At 41.0% G+C, this 21,962-nt stretch overlaps 1 protein-coding gene across 3 annotated transcripts in view; it reads right to left on the reverse strand.

Moving 5' to 3' along the window:
• METTL15 (methyltransferase like 15) overlaps positions 1 to 21,962 on the reverse strand; it is a 230,214-nt gene that overhangs the window by 112,903 nt on the left and 95,349 nt on the right. For all 3 annotated transcript variants that reach the window (XM_019552140.1, XM_019552137.1, XM_019552139.1), the window contains exon 3: positions 2,430 to 2,566. In XM_019552140.1, the coding sequence (XP_019407685.1) occupies positions 2,430 to 2,566 (137 nt within the window). The remainder of the gene's footprint in view (positions 1 to 2,429; positions 2,567 to 21,962) is intronic.

The raw sequence follows: 21,962 nt of genomic DNA on the forward strand, positions 1-21,962 counted from the left end.
CCGCTAATCCCACCTGTCCGTATCTAATTGCCACCCCGGCCCACCGTGACCTTGGGGCCCGATCCTTCGGTTTTCCCCGACACCTTCCAGCCCAAATTTCTGTGAAATCTTTATGGATAGTGCAGAGGAAACTGTGTGAAGAACAGATCCCTATCCCGGTGTTTCCTACCTGCTATATCTAGTTTGATCTTTTCTTTGGAACAAAGGTAATTGTTTCTAGTACAGACAGTTCTCAAACTTACGACACAACCGGTGCCTGAAAACCACGTCTTAAGTTGAAACGTCATAACTCGGAACCCATTTTCCCATAGGAACAAAGTTATAAACAGGGGATTGGTTCCTGAACTAAGGCCCGATACCCTATTTTCACCAGAAATAACACAGAATTTTTTACTCAATCAATTATAGAGGAGTAATATAGCTACATTAATGCATTTATATTGTAAATAGCAATCATATTGATTTGTTTTTCTGAGGTGACTTTGCTGGACTTTTTGAAGGGCTCTTGGCTAGAGTCTTCACAGAAGTCTTGGCTGCACGTTTTTCTGGAGTCTTGTCTACTTTCTTAAAGATAGTGTCCAAGGAAGTTTGGACAGATGAGCTGCAGGGAGACGGGCAACATAGTAAACTTGTTCGCCGGCATGGCATTCTGTCAGATCAAGCATCATAAAGTCGAAACTGACGTCAGAAAGTCAAAACAGAGTGTCAATTTATAAATATTGTAGTGCCATCTGTTGTAACTCAAAATGTCTCAAGTCAAGGACTGTCTGTATTCAGAAAGTCTGGGCATAAAATCTCTTTAACAATAGTGATATTTTAACTGTCACTGGACTTGGCTTCTAAGATACGTTTCTATTAACAATGAACCATCCAGGCTTGTACCTCTTCTCCGCATTTGTATTTCGTCCCTTGCCTCTCACTTCTGTACTTTATTTTCTCTTGTCTCCTTTCTATGCCATGTACCAAAATTTATTAGCTCCCACAAACACCCTTCCACGATATAGAGAGAACTGCAGAAGCCCTATTGTGGCTGCTTTCATACATCTAGTCAGTCACAATTTAAAAGGTAAGTTCAAATATTTGCCTCCTTTCTGAAGGTAACCTTCAATGTCATTTCCTGAGTTTACAAATAGTTATCTATATCTTCTATGAAAAAGGGCAATTGTTTTCATGGAACTCCAAAAAGTACATGTTACTGTTTCAGGATCCACATATATATATATGGTATAGAACTAGCTGCATACAAAATACTGCTCATGCTGCTACATATGATTTCATATTATAAAACAGAAATATTACGTATTAACAAGGGCAATAGATGATTTTATTTTTGTTGTATTTTATTTTTATATAAAATATAAATGTTATTAATTCCAAGCCAGTCCCTTGCATAGATGCAATTACCGTAATTTTTTCATCAACATTAGGATTCAAAACAAAAAGGTGGTGGTGTTTTACAAGTCAGACATACATTACAAATATGTAAAGAATTAAACATTTAAGACAAATACATGCAATAAAGGAAGTTCAAAATTGCAAAATGAATTTGAAAACATGTTAGCTAGAGATCTGAAGCCATACATCATTAATTCAACAATACATCACTGTTGAATAACATACATCATTAAAGAAAAAAAGAAAAATGAGAAGACAAGAGAAATCAAGGAATGAAAAAGTATTATTGATGAGAAAACTAGTAATAATACATTACATAAGAATATTTCTTTATTACTGACCCATTTCACCTATCAAATTAAAATATCACCTTTACCTGAACAAAAGTCGTCTGTGGTAGCAAATCCAAATGTAAGAGCAGAGCCTTATTTACTTAATGAGTAAATTTTGAATCCAGCAGTGCAAGTCACACAGTATTACAGGAAATGTAATACTGAACCTCAGTAAATTACTTTTGGTTTTTTATGAAACTGGCTAATCTAAGTGAGTCACAGCTAAATTTCCTCATTATTTAATTAAAAACTATTATTACATCCATTTCTTGTTTGTCATGAAAGATGATTGTGGCAAAAATGATTTAGTTAGCTATGTAATATTTTTATAACTACAGTAATTCCAAATTAATCTTCTTGCATAGCTTCTTTAAATTTTTTTTATTTTAAATAGAATTTTAAACAGTGACTACAGACAGCGGAGGAAATGCACTTAAGCAGGCTCAACTTAGATTTGCATGTAGTTAGTCAAAATCAAGTTAAAGCATATTTTCCAAGTTAAAGTAAATTCTGAAGCATAATTTAGTAGTACTCCACCTCTAGCACACAGGAACATGTCATGCAGCCTGCAGGTCTCTACACAGGTCTGGAAATTTGGAGGCAGGAGAACACTAGCAGTGTTAATTCATCATCCATCAAAATAACTCAGAAATATATGACACCCCGTAAACACTACAGATAAGACAGAAGAATTCTACTTACGGATATGAGTCTGAAAGTTGCTGAGCTATTTGATAAGCTGCTGGATCTCTGTCTAGGGCATATATTTTAATGTCACGTGCTTTCTGAAGAAGGGCAACAGTGTGACCTCCTGCTCCGAACGTCATATCCAGAAAACACTGTTGAACACAAAGGAGATAGTACCGTTATATAAAATGGTGATTTGTAAAATCCACATTTTTTTGAGGAAACATCTGGGTTTGACAAGCTGTCACATCACATGCAGGATTCTAATGGAAACGATCTTGGTGAGTTCTTGGGGATGAAACATACAGACAATGCTCTAACAGAGTATGTCTATACTGCTCATGAAGGTATGGAGCATGTATGGGCAACACCTGCATTAGCTTCAGTTTAGTCATAACAGCTACAAGTAGTAGTCAAAAGATGGTGGTATGGACTTCAAAGCTGCTATTCAAACTGACAGCAATCTGAATGAATATTCAGAGGCTTCAAACTCACGCTAGTCCACCTGCTGCATTTGCCAATTTGACAAAATTGTTATTTTTGTCAACTGGATCAAAGCTAAGGTAGCATACTGAACTACAACTACAACTCAGTATTACTGTGCAGAAATATCCTCAGGTCTACACCACTATCTCAAACAATGCATGTTTCTATAAATCTTTGTAAATCATCAACTGCTTTTGTACATATGCAATAGTTTGAAGTCAGCACCTTTTTGCAGAGGTACGTACACCATGAAGATCTGGCTTGATTTGGAGGCAGCCAGCACTAGGATCTAGCTGCTGCCCACAGTGCCACTGCCACTTCTCCCCACAATATAGGCAATGTTCCCCGCAAGCCAGTGACAGCACAAGCAAAGTCCCCTTCACTGCTAAACTCCTGTCCACCTAGCACCTTTTTTTTCCTGAGCAAAGCCTGCCAGCTCCATATGCCAGATCAAATGACCCTGTGGGCCAGAGTCAGCCAACGGGACACAGACTGCCAACCCCTGCTGTAGTACATTGTTTCATGTACAAAGTCTCACTGGCCTTTAATAGAAAAACCCCAATTGGCTTGTATGAAATCCAGCAATGTATAACACTTTCAATTTCAAGGACCCTATACCATCTTTACCTCCATGAAACGTTCTTTCTTACCTCACACTTGACTATGTTAACTTCTAGTTATGGGTCAATCTTCCAACATACAAGCTACACCTAATCTAGAAAAATGTATTACTTACTGCTCATGGGTGCAGTGGGCACAAACTATGATGCCACAGCTTTATTGCCATAGCAACGGGCTCCCTCACTACAGTGCGTTGCTATGGCAACACAGCGGCTAAAAATAATCATGTACTCCTGACAGTGCAGTAATGGCTGTTACTGTGCCATCATTTAGTACTTCCTAAAGGAAATACTAAATAACAGTGCAGTAGCAACAGCACCGTAGGGGCACATGTAGATGCACCCACTGGCTGCACTTTAGTGCAGAGCTGACTAATTAGGGTTAGTCATAGTAAAGCGTCACAGTCTACATGTGCACCAGTATTAGGGTGCAGGAAATTAATTAACTATGCTGTAGGATGGCACCGCAGAATACTTAATTGCACTGAAACAGGACCTGGTTGGGGCATGAGGGTGCTAAAGTGAAGGGGCTGACTGCCACCTACCCCTGTACTTTAGCACCCTCCTGCCCCATCCAGGCCTTCTGTCACCTGGCGCTGCTACCCAGAGCCTGGGGCTGATCCCTTGTGCCCCCTGCCAGCCCAGGGCTGCTCGACCCCAGCTCACACTGCTGCTGTCCCAGGCACATGTGTAGACGCTGAGCCTGACAGCAGTGTACTCCAGGGCAAACTGCACCAGAGTTTATCATGTCACATTAATTGCACATGTAGACGCACCCACTATGAATGTTTGGGTTTTTCCTTTTCTGAAAGTTTTTTGTCCTATCAGAAGGTAAACATTTTGAAGACCACATATAAAGCATAACAGATGTAAATAACATAAAGACTCCTTTACACCAAATAACACCTTGCTAAACTGTACACTAAAGAACTGCATAAAACACAAAATGTAGTATTTCCACCTTAATAATCAATCTAAGTTATAACACCTAAGTATAGAAAGTGTAGGTCTAAAGTAAATACCTTCATATAGGAAAAAAGTAGAAATGAGTATAACAGTTAGAACTATTAGAAATATTTGATGTACTTCACAAGCTGCCACACATTTGACACCTCACAAAATCATTTACTAATTTCCTATTAAGAACATATTACTAACAGAAAACAACAACACTTAACTATAATGAAAGAAAAGTTTTAACTGCAGAATCCATATGGTCCCAAAAGAAATCAGGAGCCAATTAAGGCCAGAATGAGGAACTCGAAGGAATTTTTCTTAACAATTTTCAGAAGCCATAAAAAAGTAAGAACTGAGACTTCATCTTAAGAAACACTATAATAATAAAAATAGAAACCTGAATATTTATGGAACTAATTGGACTCTACTGTGACTAACAGAAACTGAAAACTGTCAGGCTTTTGATGTTTCACTTGCTCCTGCTATGTGTTATAGGTATTGTGCAATTAACTGGTTAATTATGCAATTTCCTTAAGACCAGCTACAAAGTACTTATTATACCATAAAAAGCTCCAACTGGCCATACAGTTAGACCTCAAAATGTGTGCTAACTTTATACCTGGTTGATATCGAGCCTTAATTTGCACATATAGCAGAGTCTCCCCTGCAGCTGGGAGCCCTGTTAGCTGATGGGGCTCCCAGCTGCAGGGGTACACCATGCCCAGCCAGGTCCAAGACTCCCAAAACTGAGGATACTCTCAGTCCAGGCAGATGCCAACTCTGGGTCCCAGCATCATGCACCCCTAAGATGGGAAGACTGCAGCAGCTGCAATCTCCCAGCCCTGGGATTTCACGTATCCAGAGGTGCAGAAATCGCAACAGCTTCATTTCCAATCCACAGGGGTACATGGGGCACCCCTGTGGCTGGGAACCCTTGAGCTGAGGGAGCTCCCATCCACAGGAGCTTGCTTCTTGCCAGTGTACGGGAGTCCAAGGTTAGGCTCCCCGGGCACAGGCAATAAGGCGCAATGAGATTAAATGCATATGTAGCATAGCAGGAGGCACAACTGTGTAGACCAAGCTTTAAATCTCATTGTGCCTTTACTAGCACATATAGAACTGCCCATTATTATCTCTTCATTTTACAAGCTGAAACGTCTGTCACTGTAGGGACAGAATTATGCTATGACACCAACAAAATTCCCATAAAAAAAACCAGTTCATTACCAGTATTACATTTATCTTCCACTGAAGAAAACTACAAAAATTAGGATATCAAATCAGTTTTTGAAGCTAGACAAATTTATGGTATTCAAAATGTTTTTCACAGTAAGAATCCTGACATGAACCGTAACTATAGTTTTTAATCTTGCTTATTTAATCCTATAAATGACCAGTAGAGTTAAGAGAGTAGAGGCACTCGAAAACAAAAGAACATATACTTTATTTGATATCATACCATTAATAATAAATTAGTAAACAGCATTATACAAGAATAAAATAGAGAACAATAAAACAGGATTACAGGGTGCAGAGGCAGTTTTAGGGGTGTGGTTGCATCTCTCCTTGTGGTTGCATCTCTCCTCTCCCCCACCATGATTCCTCCTCCTCTGAAACCAACCACCTTTTAAAGATAGCCACGTTCATTTCTGCTAATCTCTTCAGTCCACAGATGTTAACAACCTTTTATCTTCCTTTAATCAAGCTAGCCTTTCATCAACAATTATACTGTCTGTAACCTACTCCTGGTAATGTTTCTCTGCTCACCCCCCCCCAGCATGTTCAATAAAGTTGGGCTGCTACCTAGGCACCTCTACTGGATGACTTTGTTTCAAGGGGGATTCCAATGCACAACAAATCAGAGACAGCAAGAAGAGAGGCAGAGCTAAAAGCAGGCTGTGCTGTGGTATAGCAGTCAGAGGCAGGAGAGAGTTGTAAATGTGAGACAAATAGATAAATTATTGTAATCACCCTTTCTTGGATTACACATTGCAGCAAATGATGGAGTCTGAACCAGCAGCACATCCACGACAGCATAAAGCTGTTGGTTTTTCAAGGGTAGGGGTGCTGCCAGTGGCTGAAGCAAGTCTTTCCTCCAGCTCCAACTCTTTATTTCTATATGTTGAGGGTGGAGAGAAGTGGAGGCCAGCTATGGGCTTGCTGAAGAAGTGGGGAAAAGCAGGAGGCACAGATACAACTCTGCCCCCACTTGTCCCATGGGGGTCATAAGGGACTAGATGGAGGGGGGCACACGTATCAAAGGGCTTTTGTAGGGAAGGGAGATCCTTGGGGTAGAAGGGTATGGGGTGAGGAGGGGCTAAGACATCATGGAGTTGGGAAGGTGTGAAGGACCTATGGGGCTTGGAGCAGAGAGGCCTCTGAGGGTGAACTCGGTTGTGAGCAAAAGGGACTGTGGGTAAGAGGGCTCAAGAGGGTGTAAGGAGTTGTCATGAGGGTTCAGTGCTCAGAGGAATAAGGAAAAACTCTAGGTTGTGATGGGGGATGGAAAAGAGTCAACAGGGTTGGGATGTGATGGGAATGAGTCGGTGCAAGATATAGTGAATTCAGGGAAGCAGTGAGAGGGCAGGCCAGACTCAATGGAGCACGAGGGAGATGGTGTGGTCTGATGAGTTTAGAGCATTATAGGGAGGTGCTGAGCATGGGAATATGTGGGATAACAGGACACAAAGTGGAGTAAAGGGGCACTTCCAGTGGCAAGGGCAATGCACAAAGGCCAGTGAGGGGAATTTTGAGGCCATGGTGTCTGGGAGACTTGTATGGGGGTGCTTGTATGGGAGTTATGTCTTTAGCTAGGCAAGGAGCTAACAACTGTTTCTTCCCAGCACCACGTGTCTGCCCATTGTGGAGCTGGCAGTCAGCCTCACTTAGACTCAGTTATACTTGTTTTTGCTCAGTTCATAAACTGAATAATACAGCCCTATCATATTAGCAAATCTTCTAGTTTATTTTTAATCAGAGAAAAATATGCATTGTGTTATGGAACACTGCACCATACTAGCCACTTTTCAAAACCCTAGATCAACCCATGACAGGGTATAAAACTTAAAGCTTTAATGTAAAAAGCTTTAAATGCTATAAAGCCAAAACTTCCAGTGATTTCACCTCAGGAACCGGACCCTTACTTAACCTGTTTTTAAACTTCGAAAGAATCTACATTTTGAATCAACATAAATACCATTGTTATAAGCTAGGGACTTAAGTCCACAAAGATATTAATATACTCTGAGGGAGTAATATACAGAAAGTATTACAATGAACTGTAATAAAAAGGAATAGAAAAACTATAGATACATTCTACTTTATTAGGGCAATGACAAGTCTGTTGAGTCCGGACATCTTTTTGAGCTGTCTCAGGCTATTTTTGGCCCTGTGCTGTTCTAATTTGGTCCACTGCAGACCGTATTTTTGAGGCTAGATCAAATATAAGGGTGACTCCTTCAGAGTCATCAATGAGATGCTTGTTTGGGATATTATCTCTTTCCCATGATACTCTCCACTGTACCACAGGAACATAAAGGCTCTTTGAGAGCATGCACTTGACCCCAGACCAGTTTTTGGAACTTCAGCTGAACTTTTGGTGGTTTCTGGCAGTCTGGTTATAGCAGATTAGTTATTGCTATAGTGTATCTGTAGACATGGTGCAATTGTGCATCTTTTTAAATATGAGGTAGTGCTATATGGGACATTGTTAGTAGTCAGTCAATAGGTATTAATTTAAGGGACACAAGTATGCTGAACTCTGAAGGATTGAGATGCACAGCCAAGCACTTTGTAAGGAGTTACTGTAACAAAATGAGAGTATAACACTCTACAGACAAACACAGCACAGGAGTAGTGTAACCAAGAAGGGGTTGGGGGGGGACACAACTGAGGAGCAGCCCCAGGCACCACTTTTCCCAGTGGGGAAAGAAAAGGATGTACGCAAACCTGCAATTACTGCAGCTAGCACCTGACTACCTAACACTGCCCCCTGCACCACAGACGCTCAGGGCTTGAAGCTGTCCTATTAAAACTATGCCCCAGAGCAAGTGTTGCTGCTTTCATTGTTTACATTGGTGCCAATACTAGTACTGTATTGGTGATCTAAATAATATTAGAAGTCAGTACACTAATACTGAAGATATAGAGAAGGTAATGCTTTGCCCTAACACAACTTGGGAATATTCAATGAAAGTGAAATCTGCAAATGTAAAATTGAAAAGAAAACTTTGTATACATAATACATAGTGTGAATCTCAATACAAGATATGAATAAATCCAAGAGCTTAGCTAGATTTAAACACACACTCTTACATGTAAGAGAAGATGATCCAGAGTTAAGTCAGAAAGAGAATACATATTTTTAGATAGATACTGCGTGAGTTAGCCATGTTAGTCAGATAATAGCAGAAAATAAGACCGTGTTGCTCCTCATAAAGCTGTCACATTGCCCTGCCATATTTTTATATATATATGTATACCATTCACTAACCAATTGGGGTTAAGAAAAATATTCTCTTAAGAACAAGTTATTCTATATGGATTATTGAGATCCTAATTTTCTGCCACTGTTTTTCTTGTACATTGTCAGTAGTGGTAAGTAAATAAGATACTGGAGGGTATCTTACCAACATTTAATAATGAAACAATATTTAGCTTATATTACTATACTGTAGCTGTATGTTTATCTTACGGCCTTTACCAAATGCCTCAGAAGCCTCTGAAGCAGGCAAAAAGAACCAGAAGTGCTAATGACATGTTAACCCTTATTAGTGTGAAATATATTAAATATAGGAGAGGGAATTAATTTGTGGGCCAGTGGACACTATCCAGTCTAGAAAGCACCAACTGATAACCAAGCAGATGCATAAAAGAAGGTAAAAGAGACTCCAGCTCATTCTCAGCAAATTAAGTCTTCGCTGGCACCTTTCAAGAAACTGTGAGGAACCGTTTCACTGGGTCTTTGAGGCTCCCAGTACAAAGAATCCTCTCCAAATTTCCAGCTTTCATTTGAGACAGGAAGAGTTAGACATTAAGGGAACAGACGCATGTAAATATTTTATCAATATATTAATAGGCTCCCATAGTGGGAGGCTCTAGTGGCCATTCTAAGACCCTCTTACTTTGGCTCTCCAGTAGGGTGGTCATCATAGAGGACAGTCCAGTTGTCCTCTACTGATACAAAACCAGACGCCTTTATGTTCTTTATTTTTCTCTTGAAAAGAAAAATAGAGGACATAAAGGTGTCCAGTTTCATATCAACAGAGGACAGAGTAACAGAAAACCGGAACGTCCTCTATGATGACCACCCTACTCTCCATGGTACTGCCATGTCCTTGTCTGCTACGCCTTGATGTGACTGAAGTAGACTTGAAAAGGAGCCCTGAGAGTAAGTGACACCGTAGGTGGTTCACTCCATGCTGGCCACTGGGCCACCTCAGTCTAGCCCTGTCTTTAACGCCTGCAGTGCATTTCACCTCACCTCTGAGCTCTGCACTCATCTCAGCTCTCCTCCAATGCTCAATCCTCTCTGGCTTGCAGTCTCCACCCTAAATCAATTAAACCAAACATGCGGGGCCTTCCCCAGGCACCCACAGTAGCCTCCCTACTGCCCATTAAAGCCACGTTAGGCTTTAGCTTTGTGGATAAACACAGATAAAGCTGTTAACTTGCAAATTAAAATTACTACCCCCACCCCCACCCAGGTACATAGACACATAAATAAATCCCCAGCTGCTTGCTGGCTATACAGCTCCAGCACCTCAGGGCAACCTTGCTGTCTGCAGTTCCCAGTCAGCAGCCTGCAGCCTCCCTTAAGAAGCTCTCCTTCCTTTTATGATGTAGCCAGACTAACTCATAGACCCAGGGGTCAAGTTTATAGAGCTCCCTGGCTCCATACCCTTCCTGTCATCTTCCTTAAGAGGGCACCCCTTCATTACTACTCTGCAACCCACCTCTCTGCAGCCTGAACTCTGCACTTTTCTGCAGCACTGGACTTTCCCTATAAGTAGGGCGGACTATGGCTGTGTCCACACAAACATGGGCATTTGTTTCCCTGCCACATGTACCACTCCACTTTTTTTTTTGTACAGGTTTTTTTTTTTTTACCCTAGGATCTACTGGGGTCAACTCCCACCCCGCATGCTGCTACCTTGCAGCATGGAGCTGAATGTGTGGTAGTGTGGAGATGTGTTTGCAGTGCCGCATATAATAAGGCTGCACTTGTCTGGACGTGGCCCATATATTCCAGACTGGTTGGGACAGCCCCACATTTTAGAGGCTGGATCCGGCCAGCCAGTGAAAATTTAAATGAGTGCATTGTCCTGTGCATGGGGCATGGAGGCAGAGCAGCAGGAGCTGTGAAGCAAGAAGCTGTATTAATACTAAGTGTTACTTCACAGATGATTGTTAGCCCCCATGAAGTAAAGAACACTGGGTCATTAATGGGCCATTGACTTTTTGGAGCTGAGTGGGGTGGGGGAGGTGGCAGCAGCAGCATCCTGGATTTCATACTGTCACGTATAGTCACCCTACCTATGAGTAACAGTGTTTAAGGGCCCCTGTTACAAATATTCAATTTTAGCAACATATGTTGTGGTAATGTAACTACTTACCTGCATGCTTCTGTAGAGATGCAAGTATAGGAAACCAGTTTCAACTAAACCTGTTTCATTGGGGTTAAAGTTACAGTGATTTAACTATATTACTACAGCATCATGCAGACAGAACAGTTACATTGTAACAGAGTATACATGCTCTTGTGCAGGCCCCACACCCCCACTACCCTCTCCTTTTAAAGCAGTTAAGAAAGTGCATTTGTCCACAAGCTGAAACTCTCACATCAGAAACTAAATGATCTACCATTACTGTGCCTTATAACCAGTGTAGGGAAAGTAGAGAAAAATGCTTGGTGAGAAATGTGTGCCTTGGTCAGAATATGGTACTCCTTTTCTTCTGTTAATATGTTGAATCATTGTGCTATGCTAATTAAAATCAATTTGTATTGTCTAAACATCTGCTTTCGCATTTAATGTACTGTTTGACAATGGAACAAGCTTGGTAGGATATCAACTGTCTGCTGATCAACTGATAACCAGAAAGAAACATGACATCTCTATGCAGTTTTTACCTGAGCCTGACCTAAATTAATTCCCTATAGACCTCACTACAATTCTGCATAAATAAGAAACAGTTACGACCTCAGGATCTGGACCAAAGGTAAGGGATTTTGCTCTGTTTTGCTCATATAAATTGAGATATATGGTCTTAATTTGTATCTTTTGGCTCTGTACACTAAACTTTCCACAGAAATGTGTGAAGGAAAATGTGAGAACAAATTCAGTTTTTTGCTCTCCCCTGTGTAGAATTAACTTGACTGGGAAATACTCAAAATCAACCAAGAGGTCACTTCATAATTAAGATCACACGTGCTTTGCATTTTTTAAAGAAATTCTTATTAGTATCTGAATCACTTCCTCAGTAAATGTTACTTTAAACTGACAATAATTAAATGGTCAATACTTAAAGCCTTTTTCTTTCCAAACCGAAGATTTTTTTCTTGCTCTGGTTGCAGCTGCAGGACTGTAATCATTATGACTGCCTTTCTCTGTACCTTGTCTAACTCTACCACATCCTTTTTCAAATGTGGTGAACAGAACTGAACATCGCATTCAAAATGTTGGCCCACCATGGCTTTGTACAATAGCAGTTTTTCAATTCCCTTCCTTCCTGATACCCTAAAAAAACTCAAGCATATTGGTGAGGCAGGATTTCTCCTTACAAAAAGCAGGTTGACTCTTCCCCAACAGATCATATTTGTCCATCTCACTGATGATTTTATTTTTTATTATAGTTTCTACCAACTTGCCAGGGATGGAAGTAAAACTCACCAGTTTAATTCCCAGGATCGCCTCTGAACACTTTTGGGAAGATGGGTGTTATGTTGGCAACCCTCCAGTCCTTTGGCACAGAGGCCACTTCTAACAGGAGGTTACATATTATTGTTAGCAACTCCGCAACTTCACCTTTGAGTTTCTGCAGGACTCTCGGGTAAATGCCAGTCCTAGTGTCTTATTCATATTAAGTTTTGCAATTTGTTCCAAAACTTTTTTTATCGTTACTCCAATGCGGTCCAACTCTTCAGATCTATTTACATGAAAGGATTTATCTGGCATGGGAATTTCTCCAGTATCTTCTGCAGTGAACACCAATTCAAATAATTTGTTTAACTTCCCTGCTATGGCCTTACCATCCCTCAGTGCACCTTTTATACCCTAGTCATCTAATCATTCTGCAGATTCTCTAGCAGGCTTCCTTCTTCTGCCAAGTGTATTTTTTTAAGTTTTTATTATTAACTTTAGCATTTTTTGTTAGATGCTCCTCAGAATCTTTTTTGACCTGCTGTATTTCACTTTTACACTTGACCTGTTAATTTATAAGCTTTGCTGCTCTCATCATTTGGGCGCATTCTGTAGTTTTTGAAGGATGACTTTTTGCCTTGAATGGCCTCTTTAATTCTGCTCTTAAGCCATTCAGGGATTTTACTGGACCGCTTGGTACCCTTTTTGATTTGTGATATACACTTTTGCTGAGCCTCTAATATGGTACTTTAAACTGCTTCCAAGCTGCCTGCAGGCTTTTTACATTTTGGCTTTCCCTGTTAAACTTCTTTCTAACTAACTTCCTTTCTCATTTTTGTGTAATTTCACTTCATGAAGTTGTATATTAATGTGGTGGATTTTTTTGACTCACTCCCTCCTACTCAAATGATGAATGTGATTATGGCACAATTATAGAGTTGCTTGCCAACAGATATCTCTTGAACCAGGTCCTATGTGTTACTCAAGATTAGGTCTAGAATTTTCCTCTTGTCCATTCCAAGATAAGTTGTTATAGAAAACAGTCATTTATCACATTCAGAAATTTTATTTCTGTATCTTGTCCTGATGAGGTGCTTGCCCAGTCTATCAGAAGCAATAATATTGGAAGACTTCAACTGAACTCACCCATTATTATTGCTTGTCCCATTTTAGCAGCTTCTCTAATCATCCTGAGCATTTCATAATTATCTTGACCTTCCTGATAAAGTGATCAGCTGGCAGGGGTCATCATGGAGCCCTTCGCCCGGCTGTATGAGCATTCATTGTCATCTGACCAGGTGCTGAAGGATTGGAGACTGGCTAACATGGCCCCAATTTTTAAGAAAGGGAGGAAGGAGGACCCAAGTAACTACAGGCCCGTAAGCCTCACCTTGGTGAACGGGAAGATCTTGGAGAGAACCATCAAGCAGCACATCTGTGGGGGGCCTGCAGGGGAGATCATGCTCAGGGGCAATCAGCATGGGTTCATCAAAGGCAGGTTCTGCCTGACCAACCTGATTGCCTTTCATAACCAAGTAACTAAATCCTTGGATGATGGTGTTGCCATGGACGTAGTCTTTTTAGACTTTAAGAAGGTCTTTGACACTGTCTCTCACCCCATCCTCATCAATAAATTAGGCAACTGTGGCATTGATGCCTACACACAGTAGGGTGGATAAAAAAATTGGCTGATGGGGCTCACCTAGAGAGTCATGGTGGATCAGTCATACTCAACCTGGTGAGATGTGAGCAGTGGGGTACCCCAGGGCTTGGTCCTTGGGCCCGCACTGTTTAACATCTTCATCAGCGACTTCAACGAGGGGGTAGAAAGTATGCTGTTCAAGTCTGCTAATGACACTAAGATGTGGGGCGAGGTGGACACACTTGAAGGGAGAGAGAGGCTACAACTAGATTTAGACAGACTACAAAAGTGGGCAGATGAGAATAGGATGGGGTACAATATAGACAAATGCACGGTGCTGCATCTTGGGAGAAGGAATCCACAGCATACATATAGGCTGGGGAGTTCCCCTCTTGAAAGCACAGAGATGGAAACGGATCTTGGAGTCATTACTGACTCCAAGATGAACATGAGCCGCCAATGCCAGACTGTAGCCAGCAAGGCCAGCCATACCTTGTTATGTATCCAAAGATGCATCTCAAGCCAGTCCAGAGAGGTGATACTCCCCCTCTATGGGACACTGGTCAGGCCACAGTTGGAGCACTGGGTCTAGTACTGGGTGCCACACTTTAAAAAGGATGTGGCCAGCCTGGAGAGAGTTCAGAGGAGGGCCACCCGTTTGGTGAGAGGGCAGGACAGACCCTATGAGGAGAGACTGAGGGACCTGAACCTATTCAGCCTCGGCAAGAGGAGGCTGAGGGGGGACATGGTGGCTGCCTACAAACTCATCAGGGGAGATCAACAACAAATAGGAAGAGCCCTTTTCTCCCCAGCACCACCTGGGGTGACATGGCACAATGGTAATAAGCTGATGGAGAACAGGTTTAGGCTAGAGATCAGAAGGCAATATTTTACAGTTAGGGTGGCCAGAATCTGGAACCAACTTCCTAGGGAAGTAGTCCTCACCCCTACCTTGGGCAAATTCAAAAAGAGGTTAGATGACCACCTGTCTTGGGGTCCTGTGAACCCAGCATTTATTCCTGCCTGTGGCAGGGGGTCAGGCTAGATGATCTGATCAGGTCCCTCTTGACCCTAGCTACAATGATACTACGAATGTTTAGGTAGGTCAATGTTCAATTTAATGATATTGGTAGGGACAGTCCAAAAAAGCACAAGTAATTTTTAAAATAAATCAAAAACAGCAATTTATATCTCCTTTAAAGAGAGAAATAGATTTGCTTATCTTAGTTAAATTCACAAGAAACCTGAACATCTAATAAAAGGCTTCCCCATCTTTTTGTCCATCTTGAGCTATAATCTTTGCTAGTGCCTCCCTCTCTCAAAAGAATTTTGATTTTTGAAACTTGTTACACAGATTTTTGTCCTTTCTCTTTCTTCTATTAACACAAACTCATTAGTGCCTAGGTGTTTCATTTCAGTAAGGCATTAATGAGAGAAACAGTGGAAAATTCAGTTGCTAAAATGTTATGACACACTATCATACGTTCAAACAATAAAACAAAATGAAATGCTGTAGGTCTGGTGTTTCATCAAGGAGGTCTCTATTAAATTAATTCTGCTTGAAAAAAGGTGTCAAACCTTACCATATCCCACCTTCCATTAGTTCTTGAACTCATGCTGAATGTGGCTGTCCCAATGTAATGGAAGAGTTCAACCAGGCTGAAGAATTAAAACAACAAAATTTGACCTCTACAGAGGTTGCTTATTAATGAACTATATTAAAATCTTACATCTAATAGAAAATCAGAATCAGTAGCTCAAAAAACACTCATATATACTGTAAGCATCTAAAGGCCCAAACAAGGTAGTCATTGCACAAGCACAGTGAGCACAAATATACGTGTAGCCCTGTAAAATGGCCCCTGCTCCAAAGAATTTACTAACAGTCTATAAAACTATTACCATGATCTTCAAATGATGGTCTAGTGGGCCATTTAAAATTTAAGTATAATTTGGCCTACATTTTGTATTACAAGTGCAAGATTTTCTCACACTACTCTTAAAATGCTCATGCATATATACCTGTATGCATGTTATACAATTTGGGAACACAGGTTTGAAAATATAGTACCTGAAAAAGGCTGCCACCTAAATTTATTACGATAAAATAATTATTAATCCTAAGTCCTTTAGAGCCTTAATCAGAGTTTAAAATTCATTACAATACTAAATTATTTCCTTTTTTAAAAATTCCATTCATCCTTTATATATGGAAAGAGGAAAGATGTTGCCAATTTTTTTCCTCCACTCTCTCACCCTTGTACTTTTTAATCAAATAGAACTAAATGACATTTTATCCCCATGGTCCTGTAAATACCAGGAAAGACTATTATATCAATTCCTTCTACAATGAGTCACACTTCTATAGTTAAGTTATGATAGCCCATCAGCCTTTCCCTTAGGAATTCTGTCATCAGTTTCTGATTATACACTGTAGAAAATATACAGCTTTTCATGATACACAGATAACAACAAATAGAAACATAGCGACACTCTCTCATATATAGTTATATGACTACAAAAACTTCATATTCTTAATTTTGTAAACAAGACTTTTAATTGTTATAAAAAATATAAGCTTGCAATAAATACTTTTTGACGTAACATATTTTATTGTGTTTTAAACCACTTTGTAATTCTCCTCACCACTATACTATGTTCTATCTTCAGCAGGATTTATTCCTCTATCCCTTTCAAAACTTTCATAATTAATTTTCTTCTAATTTGTAACAAAGTGAGATTTGAAAAATAATGGGATAACAAAATATTGAATTCTTGTCATCCCTGAGGTATTCAGAAAATCTGAAAGTCAGACACTGAAACTGAAACATTAACACTGATCTCAAAAACAGCGCACAATATGCAAGCTTCCATTCTTGCTAATACTACTAAATCATTTCCATCATTTAAGGTTTAGTGTTTGAGCTTTTTAAAAAATAGAAAACACTTTTCTGGTTTCTGAAATACAGTTAGATCTTCATCTTATATATTTTCTGATATTAAACTTTTTTGAACAACCATGACAATGCTTATACTTTTCATATTATAAAATTTTATTCCCAGACTGTAATCTTATGATATTCTCAAAGGACAACCAAACTTCAACAGAATGACTCCGAAGTAGAGAAATAATGCTGAGATAGAATGTGTTATGTTACACATTATAGAAACCCAGGTCTTCCACACTGACAGTTAGTTCATCATGGATGATCTTTCTGGCTAGGGACAGAACTTACATATAAACCAGTTTCAGTGATCAGAAACTGGCTTAAACCTGTAACAGAACAGATGTTCAGTGCACGTAAACTAGTTTCAAAATGGATTAAACTTGTTTAAGATAAACCTGATTGGATGTAGTATCAGACTTAACTGTTTTAGGTCACACCAATTTAAGGAACTTCTGCCCCAGACCCCCCCTTCCTGGTTCAATCACAGTTCCCTAGCATCCCAGACGCTTTGCAGCCCTGGGCTGGGCTGTCTGCTCCAGAGAGCAAGACTGGCCCCGCCCCTATCCTAGCTGGAGCAGTGAGGGCTGGCTGAGAAATAGATGGAGACTGCAGGCACAGCAGTGTCTGCCTAGCTTCCCCCTGCCCCCTCCCCACTCTGCTACTCAAGCAGGGATTTCCCCGCTCCCTGCCTCCCCTCTCCCACAGTGGAGACCCTAGCTGAGATCAGGTCAGAGTCACACTACCCCCATGCTAGCTAATGTGAGAAGTATGTGCGTGTCTCCAGTTTCACTGGGACAGGCAGACAGGACAGTGTCTGTTTAGGGCTTTTTGGTGCTAATCAACAGGGCAGCTGGTAATGTCCCTTGTACCTTCCTTGGAAAAATCTGTTTAAGAAGAGCTTAAACTAATGAGAGAGGACTTCTGTTTTCTTGATGGGGTCGATATCAAATGCTCTGATATCAACTCCCTGCTGGGCTGGTCAGGAGCAGCAAGACGGGGGGGGAGGGGAATCCCTCCTTAATCAGAATGTCCTGCCGAGGTCTGGCCATGCAACCCCTCAGCTCAGCCCTATAGAAGGGAAGGGGGGCTGCTCTAGCACCCACAAACTTCTAGCCTGAGACACTGCAGGCACGTGCCTGCATTTTCTCAGTCCAGAGGGGATGTCTGTGCACTTACAAATTGGCTCAGCCTAGCCAGGTTAGACTAACCTCTAAAGATTGAATCAATTAGGCTCAGGCTTTTTGAATGTCTGTCCCTAGCCTTAAAGTTCCATCAATTCACTAGATAATAAACACCAGTAACTAAAATTTTGGACTAAAGTAACTCCAAGTGTTTTATTTTCTTTATTATTCATAATTGCTCATAGATATGTGCACTTTCAAGGCAGTAATTTAAGGCATAGAAGCTTAGTATGAGTTCCAAGCCAAACAGCTAAGGGTATGAAACACTTGGAGCCCTTTCAAAAGGGCAGCAGCTGGTATCTTCTAATTGTTATGTGTGAATGAGCTAAGAAAGATTCAAATGCATCAAACCCTCTCCAACTTAAACCCTGGATGAAGGAGCGCTAAAGTTGAACCAGGTTTGCTGCATCTGAAATGTTTGCAGCAATTAGAAGTTACCAGCTGCTGCCTTTTTGAAAGGGTTCCAGGCCTTCCTTTGTCTAGACCCTATGACCTTTCACACTATGGAGCAGCACAGAGGGACATAAAAATTGGGTTTAATATTAAGGCCCATCTGCTAGAATGGCATAAAAGGGAATCAGAGTCACTAAGAATCTGTCCTATTACATTTACTATTTTCCTTTGGCGACACTTGGACAACCTGAAAGCTGGCAGAAAGGTACCTCTTGGGTAATCTAGTGCAGTCCCCTGGCCATCACACTGTACAATCTTTTATACAAAAACTGATTGTACCCCATCTTAAAAATAATTAGGATTTTGTCCCTATACTCTTATGAAGCTTTTCCAGACCTGATTATTTTAATGGTTAGAAACCTAATTTCCAGCCCAAATTTATTCATGGCCCTTTGTTTTTGTGCTAACATTGTTGTTTGGCTTAAACAGCTCTTCTTCCTGGGTGACTGGTCCCCGATCTACTTATAAACAGCCATCATTGCACTGCTTTTGTTGAGCTGTCTCCTAAACAGGAAGCCAGGTAGCAGTCCACTGGGCAGCATGGGAGAGCTAATTATTAAACTGTATGCAAGCTAACTGGGACTGTCATTCAACAATGACAATTAACACGCCCCAAGCACTGCACAGAAGCAGCTACACAAAGTAATACAGCATGCTTAATGTTGCTCCCACTGTAGACATTAAGTCTATATGGTAAACCAGTGGTGCTCTACCTTTTGGCCTTCTGGGCTGGGTAAATGGCACAGGGCCAGTTGCCCCACTTGGCCTGTGTGCCCTAATCATCCCTGGGCTGCCTCTACCCAGCCCTGCACCACCTCTGCCGAGCCTAGCCCAGCCAAGCACACCGGGATCAGGCTTATGCTGCTTTCACCTGGCCCTGTAAGCCCAATACAGTGCATAGGACCATGCTACCTGGCCTGTGTGGCTCTCCCTGAGCCCAGAAGTTTGGCAGCAGGTGAGCACAAATTGCTATCACCACTCCCTTGCTGCCACATTTTCAGACCCATGGGGAACCCTGAGGACTGGATGTGGTCTGTGGGCCAAGGACTGAAAACCCTTGGTATAGACCTAGGCTTATTCAGATCATATAATAAATTTTCCATTTCCTAGGTTATCTTAATAGGCCTTCTCTTCATCTCTTCCAATCTGAGTTCATTTTTCTTTAACTCACTTACCCAGAATCATGTATGTATTTCAGGTGAGGTCTTAGAAACACCTTATCCAATGACATAAATCCTTCCTATAGCTACAAGAAATCTCTCAAACAATGTATTTGAGAATTGTATTTGCCTTTTTTACACTTGCAACACAACCTTTGTTCCTAGTCACCTAAGATCAAACAAGACATCAAGGTCATTCATTCTTCACCATCCATTTCCAGCTGCTGAGCTTAAAAGTTTTATATCATATTTTCTCACTTACCAGCCTTCCCCTACCCTTCCCCCAACACATGCATCTTGTTTTCAGAATACAGGCTGTACAAAAAAAAGATTTTTCTATAACTGACTATGCCACAAAGAGAAAGTCCTCCTGGAAACAGTGTCTCAGGGGACACTCTGAGTAAGGCATCCTCCCAAACCCTTGGAAAGGCCATAGCAAGACTATTACTTCTTATTGTAAATAGTTTTTTATATAAGTTCCTGTAAATAACAAAGCATTTGCACACAACAAGGCTCATCAAGATACTACAGCCTGCAGAAAGAAACTCCCTTGCTCTCAGCTTAATTGCTCTTCTGGGGGAAAGCTATAGTGCTCAGTTAATAGCTACAGCTAATAGAGGGTTAACATGCGACTTCATACCTTCTGCTTGCTGAGACCAGAGAAAAGTGGAAACCTTCTTGACAACTGCTAGAAGCATACACACATGTGCTCTATTCCCCCCCTGTTTCTATTTCAGTAAACAAAAATCAGTTTCCCTGCTTAAGACATGAACCCCACTCTCTGAGAACTGATTTGCAGGAAGAAAATGTACATGTGGTATGTGAGTAAATGTGGTAACAAATTATTCTTAGCATTTCTTAGGTATGTGAACTTGAATTTTACTGTTACATTTCATTCCATTTTGTAACTTCAGTTTTCATAGTCATAGAATTATAGAATCATAAAAAAGTAGGGCTGGAAGGTACCTCTCCAGTTCATCTAATACAACGCCCTGCCCGAGGCAGGATTATTTCTATAAAAGCATCCCATACAAATCCTTGTCTAATGTATTACTAAAACTACACAATCACTATCAATCCTGTCACACAATCTAACTACCACAGTAAAGCAGAAGGACAAGGATGATCAGTATCCTGCTGCTGCTGCAAGGGTTGACAAAATATAGTCAAGAGATCCAAGGAAGAAAGCCAGACCTCCCACACCCTCCCAACCCCACTTCCCCATCCCACTACAGAGGAAGGCAAAAACGCCCCCAGTCTATACCAATCTGAGCATGGGGCAGAATTCCTTCCTGACCCCAACTGTGGCAACTGGTCTAACTCTGTGCAGAGGGATAAGACCCTCTAGCCTGGAAATCCAGGTTTTAATCCTGGCAGGAACACTGGCATAAGCCCACTAAAAATCCTTAACCTTAACTGCAACCAACACCCAATACCTCTGAAGAAGAAAAGGAGGGGGGTGGGAGAAAATCAGATATATCAATATAAGGGGGAAAACTTCCTTCCCAGCCACATGTACGAACCAGCAAAGCCTAGAAGCACAGGAAATACTCATGGTATAACACTGACATAGCTACTTCTAAATCAACCCTTACCGATGATTATCAAATCTCTTCTTGAAAACCTTTGATGATGAAGATTTCACAAATTCCCTAGGTAGTCTATTCCACTGCCTTATTGTTCTAACAGCGAAGAAGTTTTTCCTGAACCTACTTTGCTGCAATTTCAAGCCACTGGTCCTTGTCCTACTTCTGCAGCAAGAGAGAAAAGGCGCTTTCCTCCTTCTTTATGGCAGTCGTTCGCTGCAGTCATGTCCCCACTTAAGTGCTTCTTCCATAAGATGGAGATGCCTATTTCCATCAATCTGTCCTTGTATAGCTTGCTTTATCATTTTTGTTACCACCTGTAGACCCTCTGTAATTTCTAAACAGCCTTTTTAAAATGTGGAACACAAGACTGAACATAATACTCTAGATGAGGCCTAACCAGGGCCCAAACAAAGAAGCACTAACACCTCTCATTTCTTGTAGTTAATGTAGTTTAAGACGACTAAAATCGTAATAGCCTTTTATGCAGCTTTGTCACACTGCAGACTGAGTCCACCATGACTCCTAGATCCTCCTCCATGGTGATGCTATCCAGCCTGTTATCCCCATTTTATATTTGAGTTTTTGATTATTCCTCTGACAGGCAGCACCTTCCATTTGTTAGAAATGATATTTGTTTTGTTAGCTCCAGGCCA

The sequence above is a fragment of the Crocodylus porosus genome, unplaced genomic scaffold, assembly GCF_001723895.1.
Source record: "Crocodylus porosus isolate Cpor-Errol unplaced genomic scaffold, CroPor_comp1, whole genome shotgun sequence".
NCBI classification, from domain to species: domain Eukaryota; kingdom Metazoa; phylum Chordata; order Crocodylia; family Crocodylidae; genus Crocodylus; species Crocodylus porosus.